Source organism: Podarcis bocagei (assembly GCF_964188305.1).
Source record: "Podarcis bocagei genome assembly, chromosome: 2".
In the NCBI taxonomy this organism is placed as follows: domain Eukaryota; kingdom Metazoa; phylum Chordata; class Lepidosauria; order Squamata; family Lacertidae; genus Podarcis; species Podarcis bocagei.
In genome coordinates this window covers 77,163,906-77,181,757 of record NC_138126.1, presented here as the reverse complement: position 1 = coordinate 77,181,757, position 17,852 = coordinate 77,163,906, and the positions used below count along the sequence as shown (strand labels likewise).

At 44.3% G+C, this 17,852-nt stretch overlaps 1 protein-coding gene across 6 annotated transcripts in view; it reads left to right on the top strand.

The window, feature by feature from the left end:
• FGF1 (fibroblast growth factor 1) overlaps window positions 1-17,572 on the top strand; it is a 51,125-nt gene extending 33,553 nt beyond the window's left edge. For 4 of the 6 annotated variants that reach the window (XM_081179922.1, XM_081179926.1, XM_081179923.1 and 1 more), the window contains 3 exons: window positions 6,564-6,765; window positions 15,439-15,542; window positions 17,056-17,572. In XM_081179922.1, the coding sequence (XP_081036048.1) occupies window positions 6,597-6,765; window positions 15,439-15,542; window positions 17,056-17,250 (468 nt within the window). In that variant the 5' untranslated portion in view covers window positions 6,564-6,596 and the 3' untranslated portion in view covers window positions 17,251-17,572. Of the gene's footprint in view, window positions 1-5,854; window positions 6,453-6,563; window positions 6,766-15,438; window positions 15,543-17,055 lie in introns of those variants that run through there. The other 2 variants (XM_081179924.1, XM_081179927.1) reach the window with 2 other exon arrangements.
• The last annotated feature ends 280 nt before the right edge of the window (window positions 17,573-17,852 follow it).

Here is a 17,852-nt window from a genome sequence, read left to right as displayed (position 1 = left end):
ATTCAGCTTCATCGAGTTTTCATATTATGAGGGGGTGGGTAATCCCTCTCTACCAGCTTTCTCCGTATCTCACATAATTTAAAACACCTCTATCATGCCCCTTCTTTCTTGCCTTTCTTTGTAAACGAAAAAGCCTCAAATATTGTCACTTTTCCTCTGACGGGAGATGCTCCAGCCCTTGAAAAAGTTGCACTTTTCCTCAAATTGCATCTGAAATGATAATAAATAGTAGAAGACACTGCAATGAAGTTTTTAATCCCCCCCCCCATAAAAATATAACTTTGGTATTTTCTTAAATCCAAGTGGTGCAGTGATGAGCTTGCTCAGAATTATTTTTTGTCCTCAAAGCCAGATGTGGCAAAATCAAAATTTAACTCCAAGGCCTATGACACTTTTCTTCATTAGGGAGGGCATTGCCTCAGCACAGGGATGGGGAACTTGTGACCCTCCAGACATTGCTATACTACACCTCCGATCACCCCGGGACATGGGCCAAACTGGCTGCTGGGGTTGATATTGAGTCCTGCAATATCTGAAGGGCGGCACTTAAGTAAGTAGGAGGTTTTTTCAAGGGAAGAGAGTGCAGCCACACCAAACATATCCACCAGGTGTCACTCTTGCAAGCCAATTTTCGGTTGTATTCAAGGGACATGCCAAAACTAAGCGAACCAGTTGTAGGTAAATACTGTGAAGCTGAATTCAAATAACACATGAAACTGGCTCGCCAAGTTGTTGCAAAGATATCACCAAACAGGCAGAAAGCCCATTTATTTTTCAATTATACTTAGGTTCATTTTTGTTGCCCCTAACTCCACCCCAAGAGGGGCTAAGCATCACAACATAAACTAAATAGGCACAAAGATAAAAAGCTCCATTTTCAGCTGGAAGGTGAAGGTGGTTTTAAGTTCTTACTGTCAACTATTTTACTACAAAGAAAGCCATTGGTTGTGTAGCTGGGCACTATAGAGAGATGTTGCGATAGGGTAATTCCATGTCAGGTGATCCATGGACTTTTATCTTACTATTTTATATTGCTTTCATCTTCAGTGTAAGAGAAGGTCCCAGATCTCAGTTTTTAATTTTTTATCTCATCCAGTTTTTGAGTTATGAAGGTTTGAAATTTCAAAAAATTGACAATTTTGCCCTTGACAGACTACACAAAAACCTTAAAAGCTCAGACCAGAATTAATATATTTCAAAACTTAAAAACCCACAACCTCTTCAGAACTTCATGGGCTCTAATATGATATGGCACATGATGGACTTACTTTAAATCTTAAAGTTAATTTACTTTTTTTTTAATGCAGTGATTAAAAAATAATAATATGCTTTAAAAATTCCCAAAAAATGTATTGATTATTTCATATTTCTAAGAGCTTCCTGCAATTTTTCATCTTGGGATATCAATGGGATCACTTTTAAAAAAAAAAAAATGTACATACATGTTGACCTTATTGGGTTCTATTTAGGATGAATGGATCTTCCTGGGGTAAAATATAACAGAATAAACAAGACTTCAAACCATAATATCAGTTACTTGAAGCGTTTCCTCAAAATGTTATTCAATTAAAGGGTTTCTGAAAAGCTAGTCGGGCTTTTCTTTTAACCCAGTAGTAGTGCCACTACTGATTGCAGCTGCTATTTACATTTTCTAAAAGTGTTTAATTCACTTCACATCTGGTTTGGGCCCAAGGCAAGGGAGAGAGTTAACTTGGACTCTCTAGTGGCCAACCATGTATTTTGTACAAATCATACAAAATATAAATAAAACATGTTCTGTTTACAAACAAAACACTTACCGGTAAATAGCTACCTTTCTCCTGGTAGGGATGGGAGCATGGATGTAGCCGGGATTTTTGTTAGGGGGGCAGGCTTTGGTTAGGGGCAGAACCTCTGATTTGTATTGATTTGTATTGAGTTTTACTTATGGGGGGCAGCTGCCCCCCTGCCCCCCCCAGCTACACCTATGGGCAGGCCCACAGGAAGGAAACGAGGTCAGAAGGGGGCCACAGTTGGAAAAAGGTTGGGAAACACTGATCTAGAAGAAGCAAGTTAGGTGGAAGGAGAGGAAAAGAATAGACAAATATGGGCAAGAAACCCAGACAAGCCTCCCAAACAGGCACTACAATATATTTAAAGCACATGAAATAATTTGCTGTTAAAGCATATAGACAAAATTTTCTCCCCACCCCTAGCTTGTTCTTCCAGCCCACTAGATTTACAATGTACTTTTCATTTCTGTCCGATGTGTTCTCTTGGTGCAGAATGATGAGTACAAAGAAATCCATCAGATTTTATGATCCCTTTGTATTAAATATTGATAACCTGACAGAATGTCTGAGGCAGCTCTCTGCTTGGCAGGAGGAATCGCTCAGCCACATAAACCAAGGAGTCTGTACATAAGCAATTACTTAAATGTTACTGTAACGGGCAGGATAGACACAAAAGTATTGTTTTTACAAGACAACTGAAAGTGGGGGAGAGTGAGGGGGTGGTGTGGTTTTTAAGGAACAACAAGAAAAATATTTCTTTAAAAGTTCCCTCAGGTTTATACCTCACCCCCCCCTCCAAAAGAAGATTAAAAACAGATGAAGAGTGAAATACAGTGTAGATAAAGATGAGGAAACAAGTCTCAGTGGTTTTTAAAATACTATTTATTTATTTAACTAACAAACAAGAAAAACACATATTTAAATCCACAGTACAGTGGTACCTTGGGTTAAGAACTTAATTCGTTCCAGGGGTCCGTTCTTAACCTGAAACTGTTCTTAACCTGAAGCACCACTTTAGCTAATGGGGCCTCCTGCTGCCGCTGCACCGCCACCACACGATTTCTGTTCTCATCCTGAAGCAAAGTTCTTAACCCGAGGTAATATTTCTGGGTTAGCGGAGTCTGTAACCTGAAGCGTATGTAACCCGTGGTACCACTGTACAGAATGTTGAGATGGTTACAAATAATCCACTTGTATAATAAATTATATTCGTGTAATTTAAATAATCAAATAACAAAGGACTGAAATTAAATTTGGGGTCAGATCCGAAGTATGCTGTTTGCTCTGATTGAGTGCTAAAGAGCGGTTCTCCCCAGTGTGGAGAAGCCCTAAGTCTGCACATTAATTCAGCTATGCCTTCTACAAGGGGTCTTCTTTGTAACCTGACAAGTTCTGCCTAGAGGTTCAGTCTTATTCAGCTAGCCACATCCAGGGCCAGAAACCTCCAATAAAGTCTGAAAATAGAAAGAACTCTCCTTGTGGGAATTGACTAGGGCTTTCCTGCAAAGGTCCTGAATAACCTGAAAGAAAGAGAGAGAGAAACAGAAGCAGGGAAATGGGAACAGGAGTCAAAGGTACAGGGGCCAGCTCAGAAAAAGATGTCATACTCCAGTCTGTATCCATGAGGTAGAGGCAAACTTTGAAATACCATATTTTTTGCTCTATAAGACTCACTTTTCCCCTCCTAAAAAGTAAGGGGAAATGTGTGTGCATCTTATGGAGCGAATGTAGGCTGCGCAGCTATCCCAGAAGCCAGAACATCAAGAGAGATTGCTGCTTTCACTGCGCAGCGATCCCTCTTGATGTTCTGGCTTCTGAGATTCAGAATATTTTTTTCTTTGTATTTCTCCTCCAAAAACTAGGTGCGTCTTGTGGTCTGGTGCATTTTATTGAGCGAAAAATACAGTAAGTTATGTGGATCAGGCTGGTGAGTGTCAGACCTAAGAGAATGAACATTTTGGGGACAGGTGCCTAGTTATAGGAAGGAGACTTCCTGACTGGCCTGGGCTCAGAAACAAAGGATTATCATGCGAAGGACATTTATCATGTGAAGGATTATCACGTGAAAGACATTGCCATGGAAGGCAATGAATTAGTCAGTCAGGAAAAGGTGGAGGACTTTTGCAGGAAATGTAAATTTTGGTTTAATCTAATTATCTGGGGTTGATAGAAGTTGCTTGATAGAAACTGCTCCTTCATAACTGTCAAGAATTAATTAATTAATGCTAAATAAGGACTTCTATTTGCATTAGATATGGCAGAGATTCCGGGGGACCAGGCCTGATTTACATAGTTCATTATGTATATCAGTCACCATGTGGAAATTCCCCTATCTTTTTGGCTGGAAGACCTCAGCTTCTCTTGATGGGGGTGTACCCAAGTCTAATTACCTCTAAATACACAGTATAGTGGTGCCCCGCAAGACGAATGCCTCGCAAGACAGAAAATTCGCTAGACGAAAGAGTTTTCCGTTTTGGAGGTGCTTCGCAAAACGAATTTCCTATGGGCTTGCTTCGCAAGACGAAAATGTCTTGCGAGTTCCTGCAGGTTTTTTCCCCTTCCCCCCTTTTTCTAAGCCGCTTATCCGCTTATCTGCTAAGCCGATAAACCGCTAAAAGCCGCTAATAGCGCTAATAGCGCTAATCCGCTAATCCGTCAATGGGCTTGCTTCGCAAGACGAAAAAACCGCTAGACGAAGAGACTCACAGAACGGATTATTTTCGTCTTGCGAGGCACCACTGTATTGACTCCTGTTCAAGGGCATCACACTCATTGTTTGAAGCAAAGAGAAAATAAGCGCATCATTTCAGGGCACGTAGAGAGTTCCCCAAAGGCACACCCTTCCATTTCTCCCAAGACAAAGGGATGCCAACCAACCAAGGAGAGTTCCAGTGAAACTGAGCTACTGAAGGCTACTGAGCTCAGTGCAAATTATTTCCAGGGAAACATTGCGCTGAATGCCTACCTACAAATGAGACAGTCCACAATGGTTCATTGATGTCTGTTTTTAAACTTTTTATATGGCTTTATGGCATGTTTTATGTATTATAGCTGTAAAGCACTTGGATGGCTTTTCTTTTTTCTTTTAATGATATAACAGTATGTAATTATTTTTCAAATAAATAAATAAAACTGAAGCTGGGTGCAAGTGACTAAAATCAGTAGACAAAACTCCTTCCCAAATTGCCTGAGATGCCTACGCTTTTGTGCTGCCATTCATTACTTCCCTGGCCAAGCCAAGGCCAAAAGCCTTTCCTTACAGGGTGTCTTAGTCTGGATTATTCCCCCTTTGCTGCAAAGCGCTGAAGGGAGATGTCATCTTGGACGAAGCCTCCTGGCCCTCTCCAAGCTTTTTAATCATTAAGCGGGTTAGGCCTCTAACCAGAAAAATCAGGCCCCTTATGTTGTCTTTGGTTTGTCTCCTCTCCCTCTTGCGTGCGCGTGCACACACACACACTTTCATTCCCGTAAAACCCAACCTCTCCCTGCCAAAAGTATAATAGCGAGCTCATGAGGAGCGCTGTGTGCAGAATACCAACGACACGGTCATAAAAGTATGAGAACAGCGCTCACGTCTAGCACAGTGGGACAATGGGGGTGGAAAATAGTATTCATTCAACTTCTCTTGTGGAGTCAAAGGCTGCTGGCAAGCAAGGATGGGTTCTAAAAATAGTGCCGAATCTTAAAAGGAGAGAAGCAACGTGGAATTAACTAAATCATTTCCAAATGTCCCATAGAGCTGTTCTGCTAAAACAATCTGGAGAAGCACTTGGGTCCTTAGACCACTGTATATATAGGAAGGAAGCATCATGGCCAAGCCCTCCCTGTTTTAACAAATAAAACAAATGGGTCTGAGTTGGTTTTCTATTTTATTTGTACTAGACGATGGCATATTAGCGAAGAGGCTGCAAGGTGCTTGGAGAGACACCTCCTAGGGTATCTTCTATGACCTGCAGTCAGTAGACCGTCTGCTTTGACACAAGAGTTTAAATGGGTCATACAAGAGCTGGAACTGGACTTGTCAATATCTGTCCTACTTTTTGTTTTATATTTTTGTGTCTCTCCATTCAGCAGAGGTCCCTAAGATCAGGCGGTTCGGGACAGAAAGAAAATAAATAAAAAGAAACTAAACAGTTTTGCTACTCAGTTGAATTGTGGGCTTTCGGCTAGATAGCTGCCTCCAGCCCAGCAGTATAAGAGGGAATCTCATCCACTGGGTGAGGAGGAGACTCAAACCCAGTGTTGGCTGCAGCGCTGGCTGCTGCTCTTCCTGGTGCCCCTCCCCCCAAAAAAAAAATCAGAGTAGTTTTTCAGCAGAGCTTGGCTTGAGGAACACCCTCTGGGTTGTCTCAAGTTGTTCATTTCCTATACCTTGAAAGTAGAACTTCTGTTTAGAAACAGCTTTGTGTCTAACCCAGCTCATTCTTCAGAGATGAAAAGGATTCCCATCCCTCACTTTCTTTTAACCATCCCCTTGATTTGTGATTGCTTTGGCAGTAGGTGCTGCTATTCAAAAACCTCATCAAAACAGCAGGCAGCAGAGCACCCCACCCCCGTTTGTTTTGCAGGCGTATCTCAGAAGCAGCAATGAAAACATTTCCCCCTATCCCCTCTGCTTCTGGTATCTTCTCATAAGGCAGGGTGGGCAACCTGTGACCCTTGGTCTCTCATTTCATGCAGGTGAGCAATGTGGGTGGAAGCAATGGAGGAATGCTGAGAGGGAGAGGGAGAAAATGGGGGGGGGGAGGGACTATTGCTATTATCTATGGGTCTGTTGAAATTCTCTTTCAGGACTGAAACCCAGACACCCAGACCGTGCAAGAAATGGCTGAAGGGGAAATCACGACATTCACAGCTCTGACAGAGAAGTTTGATCTCCCGATGGGGAATTACAAGAAGCCCAAACTCCTTTACTGCAGCAACGGAGGCCATTTCTTGAGGATACTTCCTGATGGCAAAGTAGATGGTACAATGGATCGAAATGACCAACACAGTAAGCTTTTACTTGCTTTTTATCAGTGGGTCTCAAACGGAAAGAAACCCTTATTGTGGTGGCCTATTGGGGTGGACTTTGGTAATATGGTGCCCTGAGCGAGGCCCCCAAATGTATCTTCTCAATTATGAATCTTCTGTGTTTTGCACCCCTTGTGCTTCGTGCCCTGTGCAGGGGAACCACTCACACCACCCTAAATCCAGCACTGGACATCTCCACTATGGAACCTTTGATCATTTGCCTGTTTGGCAAAGGATCCTTGTGGCACATTCTAGAGTGCACCGTTGTGGGGGGTTTCTACTCGACCAATGAGAGCTGAGTGTAGCCTAGGACATGCCGAACACCAAATCCATAGCTGTCAACTTTTCCCTTTTCTTGTGAGGAATCCTATTCGGAATAAAGGAATTTCCCTTTGAAAAAAGGGAAACGTTGACAGCTATGCAAATCTCATTCTCCTCTACATGACAATGTAGCAAGCAGTGATGTTTAAAGCATGCCAAAGGCTTCCCATGTATATGTGTGTGTTTTTAATGTGTGTGTCTGTGATAATTCAACATTAAATATGTACACATGTGTAAGTTAAACCATTCACTATAAACCACCACCCCTAAAACATAAATCATAGCTGCAACCACAGACACAGGTAGCTGAAAACCAAAAAGAACTGCAAGCCAGGAGATAATGGTTCGATTTGTGTGATCAATGGACATGTGTGCAGGACGTCTGAACAGAGTCCCTGCAATGCACAGAATGATCCTTCCAGATGATTGGGAATCTTGCACTTGGAGACAGAGGCTGCTGTAGGTCCAGCCACATATGCAGAGGCTTCATCCTGCTGCATTTCCTTTACGTGTGTTGACTGATCCCACAGCCTGAATGCCTGAGATTCAACAAGATAAAGACTGCAGCTGGTTAGGAGGATGTCTGCATTGTGCATCACAGTCTGTAGGTCATCCCCTGGCTCTTTCCATAGACCTCAGTCAGAAGCTAGTGTCCTGCAAGTTGCTCTGTAACAACCAATCAGCATCTCTCCCCTCCATTCTCCCAGACAGTATCTAGTCAGAGAAATGTGTGGAGTGAGATCTCTTTGTTCAGCATTTCCCAACCCACTGCAAGTGGAGAAAATTCAGCGGGATACTGTTACACTGAACATGCCTTTTACAAGAAATTTTACTAGGCGAGGTGCAGATCTATGGCAGCGATATGTCCCTTATAAAGTCGAGCTCAGCCCTTAGCCTGCTTCAGCCAGCAGCATTACCACAGCAATCTCTTGCAAGTACTGTTAGTCTTGATTGTATAGCCTTATCCCTGCTCATTTTAATCAAACCTATTAAATAATTGCCCTCATTGGCCCCGTATATATTATTACATTTACAATTCCAAAGCACAGGGAACATGGTGCCTGTTCTAAACCTCAGAAAAAATGATGCCCTGTATCCCAGAACACCGAGGAAATCAGGCACTTACCTGGGCCTCATTTGTTCCAGGGCTCAGGTTCAAAATCATTAATTAGCATGAGTGATGGATCCTGGAATATGGGAAAGAATAAGATTGGCTCTGATCATGTACAGACTGCCTTCAACGCATTCTCCCCCAGCCCACAAAACTAAATACATACACTCGTAGAATTACGGAGGAGTACTTTAGAGTCATTCGCGACTGGACTTAACTGTCAGGGGTCCTTTACCTTTACCTTTTACTTTATGCATAGAAGCCAGCACCCTTGCCCAGTTTTCAGCTGACCGGCTTTGCAAGAGGTTGGATTACGTGACTCCTTGTGGTCCCTTCCAACTCTACAATTCTATGATTTTATGACCTTCAGGATGGGTCAAGCAGAGTGATGAGAAACAGCCGTCGTGGCACTGGTGCCAACAATATTATAAAACACTTAAAGCTTACCTGCCCATATTTCCTACTTGACCATATCAATTTACTTTCCATGTTTGGGGACCGTATGCAGTACCCTACAGTAACTGAAGGTCCTATGGATAAGGAATGTGTTTTATCGCTCTTTTGTATAGGATGTGTTCTCAACACAAGATCCATTTTCCTCTCCCCCTACACAGCACTTCATAAGGGATTCCTGAGGGAACAGAATCTGCTGAAATGCTTATTCTGTGCTTTAACATGATGGAGAGAGGAAGTGGGAAGGACGAAGAATGCATGGGAGCCAATAGTTTCCTCCTTAGGACAAGAACACTTTATTCCCTTACTGGGATTCAGTGCTTGCTCCTTGCGCCGTGTGTTCTGAAGAATGTCCTAAACTGACTAAACGGGGCTTTAAGAGAGACTTTATCCTTGATCAGTTAAGAGCAGCAGTTTCCCAAACTTTTGCCTTTCATGAATGTCCAAACTACAATGTTAGGAGCAAATGCATTGCTTCCAGTTTTGTCGTGGACTGTGTCACATGACTATTGTAATAAAGTACTTGTTTCCTACCCATAACACTGCAAAGCAGGAAAAAAATGAGCTTCTCGCCAGTGCTTTTTTTTCTGGGGGTACTCAAGGGTACACAGTGCCAGCACCATTTTTTTCCTAGAAGAAAAGCACTGGGTGTTGCCCTGTAATGTGAATCAGTTTTCCCATGCGGCCTGATGAATATGGCCTAGTGTTTAGCATCCTTCCTCAACATCAGGGGTCAGCAAACTTACTGACCAGTGTCTCCAGCGCCCATTGCGCAGTGGGCCAGAGGGCAGAGGAGCGCATGCCCATACGCATGCGCACACACTATTTCTGCCACACTTCCGGGTCGGAGGAGCACCAGAAATAGCTTGTGCACATGTGCACAGGCCTTCTCCGACCCGGATGTGCACTGGAAATAACACTTGCGCATGCGCACAAGCTATTTCCGGTGCTCCTCCAACCCGGAAGTGGGCAGCTGCGCAGCACAGCGCCGGTAAGAGCGGGTGGCGGCAGCGGGAGGCGGTGCGGGCCGGATAAATGAGTCCCTCAGGCCTTATCCAGCCCGCAGCCCTTAGTTGGGCACCCCTGCTCAACATGATGCCTTTCAGATCTTTTGACCTACAACACCCTTCAGACGTGTGTGTGTCGTGGTGAAGACGCTGGACTAGGACCTGCCAGACCAGGACTCAAATCCTTCCAGAGTCACTAGGTGACCTTGGGACAGTCACAGTCTCTCACCTTAAGCTGCTTCACAGGGTTGTTGTGAGGATAAAAACCGGGGAGGGGCGAGAACTATGTACATCATCTTGTGCTGCTCAGAGGAGAAATGGGATAGAAATGTAATAAATGAATGAATAAAACTGCCCACCGCTCACTGGGCTGGTTGGGACTGATGGAAGTTGTAGTCCAAATCATCTGGCAGATGCCAGGTTGGGGAAGGGGTGTGTGTGGATAGCTCAGAGTGTGGTGAGGATAATGCCAAGATTTGCAGGTACAATCCCTGTATGGGGCAGCTGCATATTCCTGCATTGTATGGGGTTGGACTAGATCGGTGGTTCCCAACCTTTTTTTGGCCATGCCCCACCTAAGCATCTCTAAAATCCTGATGCCCCACCCCACTCCGTGACATATAATTCCTATTACTCAAAAAGTGAAATCCTTTTCATGTGGCGGAAGCCTAAAAGGCCTGACTCATTCTCGAATTGCCGCCCTTAAAAATCCAATTGCCCCCCTGTGGGGCATGTGCCCCACGTTGGGAACCACGGGACTAGATGCCCCTCAGGGTCCCTTCCAACTGTACAATTCTACGATCCAAGGCAGCTGTGGAACTCCACCTGTATCTATGTCATTAAGAAATGGCTCTTTTCTTTACAAAATCATACATACAGATGTATGGCTTACGGCTCCACCCATGCGAATCTGCGTTTTGAAGTTCCAATGCTATTACGGTCACAAAATGCTTGGGAGGCTTGTGGAACTCCTTTGCCCCAGGAAACTGGCGGGTGAGATTGGCAGCTTGATACTGGAAGATAAGACAGGACAATAAGCTCAACTGTTGTGATGGTATAGCAGCTCTGACATGCATCGTGCTCCCCTGTGCACTGGAACACACACTTGCAATGCACTGATTTCACAGGAGGAGCCTCTTCCTGCCCTGTGTGTGTACTCTGTGCTGCTGCGCACTTACTGGAATACAGCTGGGCTCCCTGCTGCAGGATGTGCTGACAGGAGGCAGTCAGACGCGCTCTCCAAATTCTAAGAAAAGCACCTTCTTCTTTTTCCTTCTTTTTTAAAGGAAAGCCACAGGAATATGTGGTTTCCCTCCCCTGCCCCAACTTTGCTCTCTGGTTTGTTTCTGAAGTCAGTTTATGGCAGAGGTTTAATTATAAATGCCATTTACACACTCACACTCTCACACACACGCTCAACAGTGGACTGAGCGAAGATGATCTCATCCTGAGTAAACATAGCAAAGGACAGACGGGAAGTCTCTAACCCAGAGTAAACTGGCATGCAACCTTTCAGAAACCCTGTTCAAGCAACGGAGGTAGGAAAGCAAACAAGGAGGGAAATCTGCAGAAGGCACACAAGCCTGCCTGCCGTTTGCAAGGAACAAGCTGGGCAAGATGCAGGAGGAGAGACATGCTCTGAAATACAGAGGCCCACCCCTCCCGACAAGTGTATTTGCTAACACCTCTCTCTTCTGCAATACATAGGCAGCACCAGCTCTAGAGCCACATTTCTGAGTGGCCCCACTGCACTGCCATCATCACTGAACAGCCCCTGATGCTGACCTTTGGTGTCAGCCCTGTGTAGCTAGCTCAGCATGCAGTATGGGGTCTGGGCTTGCACTGTTTGAAAAGAGAGCCCCCTCATCCCACAAGGAATCCTTGAGGTCAACCAGTTTCAACTCCCTGCTCAGAACATGACCTTCATAAGGGCATAACGTCTTCCAAACTTAGCAGACACTCAAAAGCAGTTACATGGCACAGGGGAAATAGGTTTTGTTGTTCAAAGTAAAGCCATCAGTCAGTCCCACTGCCTTCAGGGAGTTCTGTGGACCTCAGAAAAGGTTTGCTGCTCACAGCAGAACATAAAGAATATGGCAGGAACTCCTCTACCATTAATTGCAGAGATATCAAGAATAGGCTTCAGAGGGGATGTAGTGCTAGTCAAATTTCTTATGTTGAGAGTTCACTTCATCAGATGCCTTGAATGCCATCCTGAGTTGGCAAGTATACACACATAGATAGATAAATATTTTAAGCTGAGATCTTCCCCACTTCACAACAATATTGTTTTTATGCACTGGAACACACACTCACAATGCACTGATATCACAGATAGGTGTGTGTGTAGAAGGGGAAGGGGAACATTGTTCAGAACAAAGAAAAACAGAATCCACTCCAGACTTATGTGTTTTACAAGAACTCCAAGAGTCGCCCTGGAAGCAAGTGCAAAAGACCTGCACTTAGATTTTAAGAACACTGTGCTGATAATATTCTGCTCCAGTGGGCAGTACAGCCGCCGCATTTTGCACTAGCTGCAGCTTCCTGACCTACCACAAGGGCAGCCACACATGGAGTGCATTGCAGTAGTCCAATAGGCTACCAGCCCATAGTCAGTCTATTGTGGTCCAGAAATGGCTTTACCTATCTTATGTACCCTAGCTGGTAGGAGGCATTCCTAGCCACTGAGGTCACCTGGGTCTAGAAACAAAGATGGATATAGAGGCACCCCCAGTCGACTAACCTGGTTTTTCAGAGGAAATACAACCCTATGCAAAGCAAGTAATTGATAAATTATTTGGACTTGGGAACCACCCAACCACAGTGCCTCCGTCTTGCCAAGATTCAGAGTCAGTTTATTGGTCCTCATCCAGCACACCACCAAGACTAAATTGTGCACAGCCTCCCCTGATTCAGATGGTAACAAAAAGGGTATCATCTGCATACTCGTAACACCTTGCTCCAAATCTCCTGATGACTGTTTCCAACTTCATATAGATGTTAAACAGCATTGGGGACCAGATAATACCCTATGATACCCCACAGCACAACTGCCTGTGGGCCAAAAGTCAACCACCCAATGCTGTTCCCTGAAACTGACCCTGAAGATAGAGTCAGCTGGCAGTGTTTATTTTTCTCTTACTTTCTATTATATTGGCAATTTTTTTTTTTAATGGAGTGGGGAGAAAAGCGGGGCCTTATTCTATTACAGTGGTGAGAAACATGTGGTCCTACAGATGTTGTTGAACTCCAGCTCCAATCAGCCCTGACCATTGGCCATGCTGGCTGGGGCTGATGGGAGCTGGAGTCCCGCAACATCTGGGGGGCCAAAGGTTCCCTGCTCTATTGTGTATTCTGATCGTCTGGTATTGAGGGGGATGCTGCTTATGTATACAGAGGTCTCATTTAGCCACCACCACCAGATGCTGGAGGTCCTCTCCTCCATGAATTTGTCTAATCCTTTTGAAAAGGCCATATAACACAGTAGCCATTGCTTCATTTTTGTGGTAGCAAAAGATTTTCCAGGCCTTCCCAGTGTCCAGCTGTGTTGTAACAAGGATGGATTCCTACTCCCTAATAGGTCAGCAAGCTGTAAGAGGAAGAACAGCTATGAACTAGGAAAAGCATTAGCTCCATGTGAAAACACACACACACACACACACACCCCTCCCACCATGCATCACTGGCGCAGTATAGTCTTCTCAATGATTTCTCCCCCCCCTCGGAAAAATGTTGCGTGTAGCCAGTGTTGCTTTCTAAAGGGTGTATGTTTGCTAGCTTGTGCCAGAAATGAGCTTAGCGTAAATGAGCTATTAAACTTGGACATCCTGATGAAAAAATATTTACAGAGGAAACTCCTTAAACGGGTATGTGCCAGCGGAATAACCCTAGTTACAGAGGACAAGTCTTGGGCTGACGACGTAAGTAAACTTGGGTGGTGCCCTCACTTTCCACAACCTATTGAACTAATCTTTGTAATGACATTTGTACAGGGCCAGAGCCCTGACTCTGTTGAAGTGAACAGAGCCCATTTACATGGAATGTTGTGTACAAACAGCAATTGTTTCTTTTAGTGATAAGCAGTCCATCCTCTAACTCACACCACAAAACAGCCACAAAAGTAGAAAGAGGTCTTCTTTAATGAGGCATGGGCTGCTACTAGGGGAAACATAATCTTCTCTTTCACCCCTTCCTCTCATGCACGCACTCTCTCTCTCTCCCTCTGTATGTCTGTGTTTGCACACATGCAAATCCTGAACACACTTGCCTCAGAAAAAGTCATGCTGAATTGGATGAGCAGACATGAACAGGGCTGCTGTACAGGGTGGTGGGTTGGAACCAGTGGCACCACTGCCAGATTGTTGCTAGGTGTCCCTTTTAAAGCGAAGTAAAGAAAAAATGGGAGACAGAGAAAGGAAGCAAGAAGATCGTGGGAGACAGAGAGAGAAGGTAGCTAATGGATATCTATGGCAAAAAAAACCCCCATACCTCATTGGTAAAGGTAAAGGGACCCCTGACCATTAGGTCCAGATGTGACCGACTCTGGGGTTGCGGCGCTCATCTCGCTTTATTGGCTGAGGGAGCTGGCGTACATCTTCCAGGTCATGTGGCCAGCATGACTAAGCCGCTTCTGGCAAACCAGAGCAGCGCACGGAAATGCCGTTTACTTTCCCGCTGGAGCGGTATCTGTTTATCTACTTGCACTTTGATGTGCTTTCAAAATGCTAGGTTGGCAGGAGCAGGGACTGAGCAATGGGAGCTCACCCTGTCACAGGGATTTGAACCGCCGACCTTCTGATCGGCAAGTCCTAGGCTCTGTGGTTTAACCCACAATGCCACCCGTGTCCCCTCACTTCATTGTTACTGACCCCAAATTACCCACTGGAGTTTATTATATAAAATAAAGGATTGGTTTAATAATTTTAATATAAATAAAGTCAGTTTTCCCCTGACAATATTATGTAATTTCCTCTCTCTTTCTCTGTTTGGTGTTTGTCATGAGTTGTGCATGCGCAGCCAACTTTAAGACAAAGTCATTAGAGGATTCAGCATCATCTTTTATCTTGCAAGATCACATTTCTTAAAACAACAACAGCAACATGAATATGAATTAAGAATCGTTACCCCCAACCTCCCATAGGAAGCAGTTCTTGTTTTCATAAATGGCTGTTGGCTGCAATTCTCACATCTACTTGTAGCTGTGCATTCAGAGCTACTGCACAGCCCAAGTGATCCTGGAGGGTTGTCAAGTTCTCCTTCAGCAGGGGAATGGTTCATCTGATTGAGTCATCTGAATGTGACTTAACAAAATAATTCCCTGCCACTGGAAGAACCTCTGGCATGGGTGCATATTCCCCTTCATAACTTTTGTCCTGGCACACTGGGCTAGCCATTCTAACTTACTTTTTTCTGTGAGATGGTTCATATTTAAGGGGAGGCATTAAATGCTGATGACTGGTCCAGAAATGTGAAAGGAGTCATACCAAAAGACTAAATGATCCCCTCAGATTTGGATTTTATGCAACCATGGAGAAGAAGGAAACAGAGATATTTGTAATGAATAACTTTACAAAAGACTGGAAAGCTGAGCAAGGAACAGTCCACACACTGCAATAGTTTGCTGCAGGTCTCAATTGCTACACCCATGCCACATTCTTTTTTTCCTCCAAGGAGCTTAGAGAAGCTAGCACATCATTTCCTACTTCTCTGGACCACTGCTTTACCTTCCTGCTGCTGTTCTTACTATTATTTTCTATTGCAGTTCAACTGCTGCTAAGTGCAGAAAATCTGGGTGAGGTGTACATAAAGAGCACAGAGTCTGGGCACTACTTGGCCATGGATGCCAATGGCCGTTTATATGGCTCGGTAAGTATGAGGTTTCTGTGGGACTGGGACTGGGGGAGGTTTTGAGGTTTGCAGATATATTGTAGCCCACGAGCAGCAAATAGACATTGTTTGTTGTTTTTGCAGCTGGGTTGCCACATTTTGCCCAGCTTTATTTCTGGAAAAATAAATAAAATAATGAGAAGCGATGTTCCAAAATACTTCCAGATATTGGATTTCGTATTTGGAAGGAGCAATGCTGCTTCTTCCTCCAGCTGCCAAATCACAGAGGGTGATGCCATTAGAGACACTGAGCCAAATTTAACCCTAGGATAAACAAGCGTCAGAGATGCTGTATGTGCCGTTCACTCAGCAGGCTGGAGTGGTGGAAGGATAGAGAAGGGGCTGAAAAGAAACAACCCTGCAGAACAACAGATAGGTGGAGCCAAAAAGTTAGTGCTGCCATCTTGGCTGTTGCTCAGTAGCAAAGCATCATAGTGGCAGGCAGAAGGTTCAAGGTTCAAACTCAGCATCTCCAGTTAGGGCTAGGCTGACAAAATCCTGGAGTGCCACTGCCAGACAGTGTAGATGGACCAACGCTAAACTAGATGGACCAATGGTCTGACTTCCTATAAGGCAGCTTCCTATGTTCCATCCAGGTTTCCCAATCACATGGATCAACACAGAATCAGAGAATTGCAGAGTTGGAAGGGACCCTGAGGGTCATCTAGTCCAACCCCCTGTGATACAGGAATCTCTGCTAAAGCATCCATGACAGATGGCCATCCAATCTATGCTTAGAAACCTCCAAGGAAGGAGAGTCCGCAACATTCTGAGGGAGTCTGTTCCGCTGCTGGACAGCTCTTACCGTCAGAAAGTTTAGATGGAATCTCCCTTCTTGTAACTTGAAGTGACTGGTTTGGATGCTACCCTCTGGAGCAGGAGAAGACAAGCTTGTTCCCTCTTCCATATGACAACCCTTTAGATATCTGAATATGGCTGTCATGCCTCCTCTCAGTCTCCTCTTTTCCAGGAGAAACATTCCCAGCTCCTTCAAGCTCTCCTCATAAGGCTTAGTTTCCAGACCCTTGATCATCTTGGTTGCCCTCCTCTGCACACGTTCCAGCTTGTCAACATCCTTATTAAATTGTGGTGCGCAGAAGTGGACACAGTATTCCAGGTGTGATCTGACCAAGACAGAATAGAGCGGTACTATTACTTCCCTTGATTAGGACACTATACTTCTGTTGATGCAGCCTAGAACAGCATTAGCTTCTTTTGCTGCTGCACAGCACTGTTGACTCAGAAGGGCACTTCCAGACTCTCACTATCAGTCACACTGCAGCAAATGTAGGCTGCACAATTAACACACCTGTTTTCCCCCCAAAGACCAGACTTTTCCCAATGAAAAACGTGATGGGGAAATGCACCGAAAAGTGAGAGAGAGCACTTGCTTGATGCAGAAGCCAGCACCATCCTTCATTGCTGACAGAGAACTCAGCTGCTTCATTTGCTTCCCATTATGAATGCACGTCTCTCTTTCTCTTTTCTTCAGCAGTTGCCAACGGAAGAGTGTTTGTTCCTGGAGAGAATGGAAGAAAACCATTACAATACCTACACATCAAAGATGCACGCAGATAAAAACTGGTTTGTCGGCTTGAAGAAGAATGGGAAAAGCAAACTGGGACCACGGACTCATTATGGCCAAAAGGCAATCCTCTTCCTTCCCCTGCCAGTTTCACCTGATTAGATAGTTTCCCCACGTAGCAAAATATGTTCCTTAGACCGAAGCAGCCAGTAGACTTTTCCCTTTCCTTTCCTTCGATTCTCCCTCCTGCTGGGGAACATGAAAAAGATGTGGGAGATGGGGAAAATGCAAAGCAATTCCATAAAACATGCATGTATACAAGCAGAGTGCACAGGCATCTCAGACGCACTGCCTCCAAAATGAACCAGGTCACTTAATAGTCATACAACAGAACGTACCTTGGTGTTCAGCTTCTACGGTCATATATGTAGCAAAGCTCCCCTTTTTCTGAAACCCGCATTTAAACCATATGATCTAACTTCCAGACAGCTTTTTCATAATCCTTGTGTATCACATGGAATCATAATCAACAATGCTGAAGCTATCCTATTATTTAAAACAAATTTAACTGTGTGCTTATAGTACCAGGATCCTTGCTTCTTAACAAGTAACATTGCTCTGGTTCTTGGTAATATTTCTGTAATATATATTTATTTATTAATAAGACTGTATACAATCTACATTATTAAGCCATTTTAACTGTAGACAATCAATATTGTGTATATTACATAAGGCCAGTGCTTTTTTTCCTGGTGGGGACGCAG